Below are 10379 nucleotides of genomic sequence, written 5' to 3' on the forward strand. Positions count from 1 at the left end.
CAGCCCCCGCACCGGCCCCCTCAGGGAGAGCAGCAGTGGGCACCAGCACCGGCCCAGCCACCTCAGGGAGAGCAGCAGTGGGCACCAGCCCACGCACCGGCCCAGCCACCTCAGGGAGAGCAGCAGCGGGCACCAACCCTGCCCCGGCCACCTCAGGGAGAGCAGCAGCGGGCACCAGCCCTGGCCCCCTCAGGGAGAGCAGCAGCGGGCACCACCCCCGCCCCCCTCAGGGAGAGCAGCAGCGGGCACCAGCCCCGCCCCGGCCCCCTCAGGGAGAGCAGCAGCGGGCACCAGCCCCTGCACCGGCAGTGGCTCGTGCCTGGGCCAGTAGATAGGAAGTGGCTCCCCTCATTGGCACCCCCTATTCCCAGGCCAGGCCGGGCTGTGCCCCCCCTCCCTCAGGTTAGACTCAGGCCGCCCCCCCGCAGAGGCTGCCCTGGCTGGGCCAGGTCCCTGCGTCCCCGGGCCCGGCAGGACCCCCCCCCCAGTCTGTACGGGAGCCGCGCGGAACGGGACTACGCAATAAATGGCATGGCCAGTGCTCGGCGTGGCGTGGCCGTGGGCTGCGTGGGGCGGGCGCGGGCTGGGGGGGATCCAGAGCAAACCGCTAGGGGGAGCCCAGGCTCAGCGCTGGGATTAGCGATCGGGGGGATCCCGATCCCGCCCACACAGCTACGTCAGCCCGGGGGGTGGGACACGGCGTCGCCCCGCCCCCACGTAACGACGCCGCTGGCGGCTGCAGCCAATGGCATTCGCGCGCTCTGTTCAAATGGCGGGTGCGGCGCGCGGTAGCGGAGCAGGTCGGGTCCCCATGGAGACCACCGGGCCCCCCGCGGAGAGCGCGGTCGCGCGCGAGGTGAGGGCGGCCCCGGGGGAGGGACCCGGGCCGGGCGGGGCCCCGTGGGGGGGAGGGAGCCCGGGGCCGCTCGGGGCAGGTCCGCGCCGCTCTCCCCGCCGGGCCCCGGCCCCCCCGCGCCGCCTGTCCGGTCACACGCGGTGTTTTTGTGTCCAGCCCCGGAAGGCCGCCGGCCGGGCCCCGCTCCAGGACCTGTCGCGGCAGCAGCCGCCGGCGCCCCCGAAGCCGACGTTTCCCGGGAGCCGGATGGAGCCTGTGACGTGCTCGAGTCTCACGCCGCTGTTCCGCCGGCTGCGGCTGCAGGTGCGGGGGGGGCGGGAGCGCGCGGGGCCGGGGGGAGCCCTGCGAACCCCGCACGGCCGGGCCCGCACTCCGGGGCGCTCCGCACTGGGCCCCCCCCGACCCGTGGGGGACGGGTCACGTCCTACCATGTAAAACAAATACAAGCTGTTTAATCAACAATCCGCTTTAAGAAGAAGGAGGAAAAGGGGAAAGGAAAACCCGTCCCCGGCCCGGTGACAGGGACCCTCACAAACCGTGTCTGGCACCTCAGGGCACTTCGCAGTCTGTTCCCGGTGGGTCCCCGGCCTCCTGCTCGGGCCCTGGCCGGGCTGCAGGGATGCTGCCGGCTGGACACTTGCAGTGGTGGTGGCCACTCACCTGGGCTTTGGGTGGTGGGACCCTTCTTCCAGCGTCAGCCCCCTGTCGGGTTAAGATCCCCCTCCCAGCCTGGCCTGCAAGGACCCTTGGCTGGGGGCATAGGTGCCAACTCTGGGGGTGCTCCAGGGCTGGAGCACCCACTGGCACCAGTCAACTGTTACTGCCCCGCGGGCCCCATCAGCTGTTCGGCGGGGCTCCGGGGCCCTATCAGCAGTTTTTTGCAGAGCCCGGAGCCACCGCCGATCAGCTGTTTCGGGCTCTGAGCTGCTGTGCTGATCAGCGTGGCCCAAACAGCTCTTTCGGGCAGTGCTTTTTAGCTGTTTTTTGGCCACCAGCCAATCGGTGATGGGGACTCTCCTCCTGGGGCAGGGGCTGAGTGACCCCACCCCCACCGGTGCTGTGCCCCCCCTCCTTCTCCTACCTGCTTCTTATGGGCAGCAGGCTGCTTTCTGTGGCTCTGCAGCTCCCAACCTCGCTTCAACCTCTCGGCCAACTAAAGGCAGCAGCAGGTAAGTGTATTTCAAAGAGGGTCTTGGGGTGAGAGTCCTGCTCCCCTGCCACTACAACCTTTTCCCAGCCCCAGGTGGCTGTGCTGAGAGCCGGCACGTGGCTGTCTGCATGGGGGGGCACCGACTGCAGCCCAGCTCTCTGCATCTGGCAGGGGGCTCAGTCTGAGGCTTCTCCAAAAACATCCCCTGGACCCCCGCAGCACAGAGAGACTGAGAGTACCAGCCCCCGCTGGGCAGCTGGACCGGGACGGGCATTTGGGGGGGGGGGCGACACGTCTCCTGGGTTGCTGCGGGGTGCGGCGCTCCCTGCTTGCCCAGGCAGAGACGCCTGCCTCTTGGAGACAGTGGCCACATGTCCATGTAGTGTGCTTGGTCCCGCTCCCTGGCATCTGGGTGACTGCCTCTTCCCGGGGTGGGGGATGAAAGGGAAGAGGCAGTGGGGAAGGGGGGAGGGAGAGAGAGAAACTCAAGCTGTCAGGGGAAACCTTCCAAGCAGTGCAATCTCTGCCTTGGGGTGTGGCTGGAATCGTCTCCCAAGGGAAGGGCTAGTGTGTGACCCCCGGGTACAACCTGGGCTGGCACTGTCTCCTATCTAGTCCATGTGCTCTGGAAAACACATGTCCAAGCATCATGTTGGGGGGAGGGGGGCACTGCTGAGTCCCAGGGTTGAGTAATTCTCTGGTGATGGTCATTGAATTGCTAATTGTCATTCACTTGCTGCACAATGGCTGGTGATGGTTGTGTAACATCCACCCAGCCATTTGGTCAAGTGCCTTGTTTCTGGGGAGTTGCCTTCTGGGCTACTCGCAAATTTGCAGCCTATTTCAGTAACACCATACAGCACAATCTCATAATTTCATACACTTTAATGATATACTGTGACGAAGAGGGACTGTCCTTACAGTTTCCTCTGAATACTGTGTGGGTGCCTCAGTTTCCCCTATGTCTTAAGTCTCCAGTGTGCATAAATGGCCGACAATCTGTCTCCTAGCAACTAATGGCCAGGGCCCTTCCCCCCCCCTGCAAGGGGATAGCTAAAGGTGAACAAAAAGATCAGGTGACTTCCTGGCCCAGGAAAGAGACAAAGGCCAAAAAGGAGGGGCTGGAGGGGGTTTCAGTTTGGGGCTGGCTGGGGACGGGGAAGTGAGGGCAGACGGGGTTGTCTGGCTCACTGGGCCCCAGAATGGACCCTGCTGAGGGATCCTGTTCTCTGGACCTACAAGCTCTGTTTTAGACGGTGTTCCTGTCATCTAATAAACCTCTGTTTTACTGGCTGGCTGAGAGTCACGTCTGACTGCAAAGTGAGGGTGCAGGACCCTCTGGCTTCCGCAGGACCCCGCCTGGGCGGATTCACTGTGGGAAGCGCACGGAGGGACATATGATGAATGCTCCAAGGTCTGACCCGGGAGGTGAAGCCGTGTGAGCTTTTTGCCCTGAAGACAGTCTGCTCCGAGGGAGAGGCGGCTCCCCAAAGTCCTGACTGGCTTTGTGGGGAGCAGTTCCAGAGCATCACCCGGGGACTCCGTGACACATACGTATTTTGACAGAACAGTGGGTTTCAGCAAATCAGTACCTTTCCCATGATACCTTACACGGCATGCTTTATATGAACTATAAAGAATATATACAAATGATGAATATGGGGCTTACAGAGCACAGCACGTTACTCCCCCGAGGTATAGAGCAGTGGCTCTCAAACTTTTTTACTGGTGACCCCTTTCACATAGCAAGCCTCTGAGTGCGAACCCCCCCGCCTCCTTATACATTAAAACCAGTTTTTTATATATTCAACACCACTATAAATGCTGGAGGCAAAGCAGGGTTTGGGGTGGAGGTTGACAACTCGCGACCCCCCATGTAATAACCTCGTGACCCCCTGAGGGGTCCCGACCCCCAGTTTGAGAACCCCTGGTATAGAGTGTCCCAGCTAGAAACTCCAAGGCTTGGGACTTTTAAAAGGAGACTGGACAAAACATGCAGTAAGGATCAGCCCTGCATTGGCAGGGAGATGGACTGAGTCAGGATGATCACAGAGGGCTTTTTCCCCTGTAACTTCTATCATTCCATCCCACTCTCCTGGGAGTACAAATTCTGGTACTAAAGACCTGGTGCCTGGACCCCATATTGCTTTGCACTGGGATTGGGATTAGTGCCCTGACGTGCAACTCCTCCTATTGGGCCAGTGTCGATCCTGCTGTTAGTACAGCTATTTGCAGGTGCCCTTGTGTTTAGCTGAACTCTTGGACTCAGTCCCTGAGTGTATCCCCATTAAACTGAGAGCTAAGCTGACACTACTCTCCTGCTGTGTGGATCCCAGTGTGCGTGTACTGTGAATTTTTGGCATGCACACATGGCTGTATTTATCTCATTGTGCTGGTGGTGCTACTTCCTTGGTGTGATGATGACATTGTGCTAAGATGAATCCTGAAAATAGTGCCCTGGTGTGATGGTCACTCTGTGCTGTTCATGTGAATCCTGCATTTTTGTATGTTGTGTTGGTGTAGCCTGGTTGTTCCCAGGAAATTAGAGAGACAAGGTGAGTGAGGTAATATAACTTTATAATTTATTTATTTATCTTTTATTGGAGCAACTTTTGTTGGTGAGAGAGAGAGAGTCAAGCTTTGGAGCTTTCATAGAGTTCTTCTTCCTGAAGAAGAGTTCTGTGAAAGCTCAAAAGCTTGTCTCTCTCACCAACAGAAGCTAGTCCAATAAAAGATATTACCTCACCCACCTTTTTTCTCTAATGTGAATAGCCTCCCTCCAAAACTGGCAGAGGTGCTTGGAAGAGGGGGCGGAGAGGAGAGAGCGGTGGGAAGGGGCGGAGTGGGGGTGGGGCCTCGGAGGGCACCCACCTGCAAAACCAAAAGTCAGCACCGATGGCTGGGGGTGTCTTTCTGTGCTGGGCCCTTTGCCCAGAATCCCCCTTGGCTGGTCCCAGTTGCTCACCACACCTGGCTCTGTGGCTGCAACTCTCCCCACCCAGGACACGTCTGCTCTGTGGGCTGCTTCTGTGACTCTGCTCCCAGCTCTGACCTGTTTTCTGGGCTGCTTTTCTGGCCCCTCGGGCTGGCACGGCTCTGCTCCCTAGCTCAGCCCCACTCTGTCTGACCCAGGCAATTCCAGCTCACAGGGAGGACGGGACCCCCCTGGTCTTCTGATTCCCTGATTAGCCTGCCCGCCCTGTCAATCAGGCTCACCTGGAGCATTGGCCTCTCCCCATTGTCCGTGGGGATTGTCAGTCTCAGGGTCCTGATTTCCCATTGACTCTTCCCCTTTCTTTTGGCACTGGGAGCTAGCCAGCCAAAACACCCCCCTGAATGTTAGTAAGGGCACAACAGTCCCCTTGCATTGGCACTGACCCCACTTGCGAAGGGAGTCTTCTCCTGGGTCAGGCTGGCTAGTTTGAACCTGTCTGAGCCATGGGTCTGACTCCATGACTCCTGCTGACTGGAGCTTGCCTCTTGAGTGCGGGAGAGGGAGAAACAGCGGGGGTAGCCTGACTGCAGTTGGGAGGGCGTTGGTGTCTTGCCGTGGAAGAACGCAAGGGAGTTCCTCCACATAAGAGCCCCACAGCTCTCTAGGGTACCCTCCCTTCTGCACTGAACGCAAGCATGTTCCCTATATGCTGGGAAAGGGGCCTTCTGGGGTCAAGCTAGTCAAAGCCCGACATGCAGGATAGGCGTCCGTGTGTGTCGGAGGGGTGGAACAGCAGTGGGCAGGGGTTCTGCAGTTCTTGACCTTGTTATTTTTCCCCTCCATGCAGGATGGCAGAAGCACGTTGCCTGGCTCAGAGATGTCACCAGCTATAAAAATCTGGGCAGACTCCCTGCCAAGCACAACGTTCAGCCCCAAAACTGTGGAGGAAAACAAAGCTTGGCCCAATACAAAAGAGCAACAGCTGGATCTGGCTCCAAATAGCTCCACGCCGAAGGCTTCTGAGGCAGCTGGTAGCCCCCAGCAAATGGGCCAGGGGGAAAGTGCCATATCTGCCGGTTCTCTGCCTGGGGCTGAGCCTGGGGAGGAGCTCTGGGCCCTGCCGGACAATTCTGGGGGGAGGAGGGCAGACGCTGCAGACTCTTCCCAGTTGGAGAGAGAGGTGGAGAAGGATGAGGCAGATGGGCCATGTACACCTGATACATCTCAGGTTTCTAAAGTAACAGTGAGGATGGATGAGGCTCACACCCACGTGACAATGGCAGAGAACGAGCCCTGCCTGGACAGTGACCCTTCGGACACCAGGGCCATCCAAGACACTGCTGCTGAGCTGGGGGTGCAGGAGAAGCAGAGCCATGCTGCTGTAGCAATGGTCTCATTGGTCCCTTCTCTGTGCGCTCCTGAGAGGCCAGGCCTCCTCCTAGTGGGCTCTGCAGAGGGGTGTGACCCTGAGCAGGTGTCTGCGACACAGGTGCTTGGAAGCCCGCCTCCATCTGAGGAGACGGGCATCTGGGCTGTGATTCCAGAGCCTGATTCTCTGCAGCCTCCCAGCAGCCTGGCCACCCTTAAGGAAACGGAAGGACATAGTAGTGCCATGCCTATCCCAGGGGGAGCAGAGTCGGGAAGTTGCCCCCTCCCTTTTGCTGGTGACCAGCCCAGCTTGCTGGTGACTGAAGAGGGCTCCCCTCAGGCTTCTGTCTGGAAGGATGTGGCTTCAAGTTCTGCTCAGAAGCCTTCCCTGCAGGGAGGAGCAGCAGCAGCTCTCACAACCCCAGTGCCCTCTCGTGAGGTTGGGTGCAACGTGGCCGGTACTATCTCCTGGATGACCCCACTGGCGTGGCTGGAGAAGAACATGGGCACCTCTGCTGTGATGGAGTCCTTGAAGCAAAGCCTGCCGCTGCCAGCTCTGCAACAAGATGCAGGCACAAGTGTCACCCCAGTCTCCGCCTGCTCTGCGGGGACCTGGATGACTCCCCGAGCGCTGCTTGAGACGAGCATGAACACCTCTGTGGAATGGCCTGTCTGCGCAAAGGACAGTGCTGCAGAAACAGATTCTCTGCTCTGGCAGTAAGTTTCCCTGTTACCCACACAATTCTCTGTTACTCTCTCACTCCAGGGGCACCCACCCGTACCCAATTCCTAGGGCTCAGGGTGTACTCTTTGTGGGTTTGCAGGACATTTTACCAGTGAAAGAGCCTTAAACGGTCATACCCTTTATCCTCTAGTTACTAACAATAACCAAGGTGAATACACATGCTAAGCATACAGTGCTAGGCTCGCCAATCCTGATCAGGTAGGCGGACTTTCCCTGTTGACCAGGCAAGGTCGGGCTCGCCTGGTTTCTGGTTGCTGCATGTCATGGTCATGCAGAGGATTCTTAGCAGCTTTGATCTTAGGCTGAGTCTTAGAGGTGAGTAGTTCTTCCAGGTCTTTCCTTCTTTTTCTTCTGTTCTTTCTCTGCTGGTTTCCTTGGACCCCAGTTTATATAGTGAAACTTGAGTCCTGCTTAGCTAGACCTTAACCAATCATTTTACTAACCAATCCTAACATATTGTAACACAATTCTCTAACCTAATCATACCCCACCATCTTAATTTTGCTAGGTGTAAATTAATTATGTAACAGACAGAGATCACACAGACAAACAATAGAGAAAAGGGGACCATAAAGATAAAACAATAAAGAAATGAGGATTTCACAACCACAGCTGTTAAATGATTTCTTGCCAGACAGGATGCTATCAAACTAAGTTTTCTTTAACCATCGTAAGATCTGTTTCTTTATCTGGTGATGGTGGGTGTTGTTAGTACAGGAGCCTTCTTAACAGCCTGATATTACATTGTTTTAATATAATTTAGATGGAATGTGAGGATGTGACTTCCTGCTTCTTAGCTAATGGCTGCTTCTCTCCTAACATGGCTACAGGAAAAGGCCTTATCCTTACATCGCCAGGTCCTTGGGGTTAGTCGGCGTTCCTAAGCTGGGAGCCATTTCTGTAGTTCACAGGGGGTCTGTGCTCCTGAAGCCCCTCACAAATATCTTCTCCTCCCACCAGCTGTTCCCGAGAGCACCTGAGCACCCTGTCCCGGGCGGAGCTGGAGGGGCGGCTGGAGAGCACGCTTATCATCATTGAAGCCCTCTCGTGCCAGCTGCGGGATTGGCAGCAGAGCCAGTGGCCAGTTCCTCGTCTGGGGCCGGCAGACCAGAGAGACGTGCTCACGCAGACTGATGTCACCCACCCCAAAGCAGTAAGAGAGGCCCACTGTAGTGATGAGACCACATGCGTCTGGGGTTGCCATGGGATGGTCCCAAGCAGAGGAGGATGGCAGGTGTGGCCATGAGTTGTGCCTGCCTCCCCTCTGGCTGAGTAGATCAGAAACTTCCCCAGTTGCCTACCAGTTAATTGCACTAGATAGTGGAGCCCGTGACTGCAGTCAGGCAAAGGGGTGCTTGGCAGCCCCCCATATGCAGTGCCAGGCAAGATGGGTGGAAGGGCGCTAGCCTAGAACTCTGGAGCCCCAGGTTCTATTCCCTTTCTGCTGGACTTCCTGTGTGACCTTGGGCGAGTCACTGACCCTCTCCGTGCCTCTGATTTCTAGCTGTGCCATGGGGACAATAGCCCTGCCTGCCTTCCAGGAGAGACCTGCTAAAGGTTTTGAGGGGCTCAGATGCTGCAGAGGTAGGGGCCGTAGAAATAACTAGCTAGCTAGTGGGTCTGCAGTACTGGGGTGTGTCCAGAACTTCCGCTAGGTGTGCAGCGGGGCAGTGCTGAGCTCGCCCTGGCCAGCGCTGCCAGACTCCTGCACTGCAGCTAGCGCTTGCACTCCAATGCTCCAGATCAACAGGCCACTCAAAGTCCGTAAGGTCCCACTGGGGGTAAGTGGAGCAGAAGTGATGTGGGCTGAATGGGGATTGTTGAGTTCAGAGCTGATGAAACCTGGTCCCATGGTCGCCTGCTGCTACAGCACTGGCTAATCAAATCATGCGCATGGCTGGGCTGGCTCTCGCCAAGTTGGAGAGCTGCAGCAGTCCTTGCTGTTCCTGGCCTCCTGGTTACACTCGCCTGACTGCACCACTGACCCCCAGCTCGTCAAGGAAGGAAGCTGCAAGCGAGCATGTCTGCAGCCAGTGGGTGGGGGAGTGGCTGCATCCCTTGGCATGCGGGGCAGGGGGGTCTGGGGAGGGGCAGCGCCTGGGGGACGCTTGCAGCTGTTAGAACTAATGGTGATGCAAATGTCATGGCAACTGCTTAAATCTAGCCCTGCTGGGCGGAGATGCTGCCCCAGGTGCCCCTTCTCAGGCTGAACCTGGTTCACGTGTCCCTGGGGGAAGAAGATGAGGTGTTCAGCCTGTCTGGCTCTGCTGACCCCAGGCATGGGCAGAGTTGGCTCACGCCCTGCCCACCGTACCCCGTGAGAGACAATTCTCCTAGCCCTGTGAGTGATGGGTTGGGGATGGAATATCTTCCAGGAGGAGCAGCTTTATCATGACTTGTACATGGCAACCAGAGAGAGACTCAAGGCCCTGCAGCGGACCCGGGAGGACGAGCAGGCTCTGAAAGAGGAGCTGGAACAGGCCAGGGAGGCAATGGTAGGTCCTGGAGGGGTTTGTGTACAGGGAGGGTAGATTGCCTTCAAGGGGATGGGTGCTTCCACAGCTGGTTGTCCAAGTGTGGCTTCCAGTGAGAACAGATGGAGCTGGTTAAATGTCCAGGACCATCTCTCAGGCTACGTCTTCACTACCCGCCTGAATCGGCGGGTAGAAATCGATCTCTCGGGGATCGAATTATTGCGTCTCGTGGGGACGCGACAATCGATCCCCAAATCGACGCTTGTACTCCACCAGCGCAGGTAGGAGTAAGCGCCGTCGACAGGGGAGCCGCGGAGGTCGATTTGCCGCTGACCTCACAGCGGGGTAAGTCGGCTCGGATACATCGACTTTGCGTATCTTAAATCGACCCCCCTCCCTCCCCCCCCCCGTAGTGAGGACGTAGCCTCAGGGGCTAAGCAAAATGGACTCCTGACTCTTCCTTGTGCTTCCCAACGAGTCACCCGCTAAAGGGAGGCAGGGCCAAATCACAGGTGGGACGTTCTGCTCCCCATCCCAGGTGTTGTAACAAGCGGGCCCCCCACTTTAGGTATCGATTCCATGTACAGTGGGTCCTCTGTGAATGGCCAGTCTTTGGACAGATGGCTTGTCTACTTGCTCATCTGCACATTCAGATACTTGGGCCTGTCTCTGAAGGCAGGAGGCTGCCTAACAAGGGTCGTCACTTATACAGGTTCCTCTGCTACCACTGGTGGCAATTTGGTTACACCACCAGATGGCCAGTGGGTCCTGGACCCTTGGCTGGTGCCCAAGTCCCAGCGGTGGCCTTTTGATAGGGTTCGCAAAGCCACATCTGCGGTGTGAATGCTCCT

The 10379-nt window shown here is 57.8% G+C and overlaps 1 protein-coding gene across 1 annotated transcript in view; it reads left to right on the forward strand.

The window, feature by feature from the left end:
• The first annotated feature begins 811 nt into the window (after window positions 1-811).
• The window catches only part of SPAG5 (sperm associated antigen 5), a 17828-nt gene continuing 8260 nt past the window's right edge, over window positions 812-10379 (forward strand). Inside the window, exons 1-5 of the mRNA XM_026656609.2 lie at window positions 812-856; window positions 1013-1159; window positions 5789-7026; window positions 8015-8207; window positions 9430-9564. Coding sequence (XP_026512394.1) covers window positions 812-856; window positions 1013-1159; window positions 5789-7026; window positions 8015-8207; window positions 9430-9564 — 1758 coding nt within the window. The remainder of the gene's footprint in view (window positions 857-1012; window positions 1160-5788; window positions 7027-8014; window positions 8208-9429; window positions 9565-10379) is intronic.

Source organism: Terrapene carolina, unplaced genomic scaffold (assembly GCF_002925995.2).
Source record: "Terrapene carolina triunguis isolate 2854851 unplaced genomic scaffold, T_m_triunguis-2.0 Scaffold231, whole genome shotgun sequence".
NCBI classification, from domain to species: Eukaryota; Metazoa; Chordata; order Testudines; family Emydidae; genus Terrapene; species Terrapene triunguis.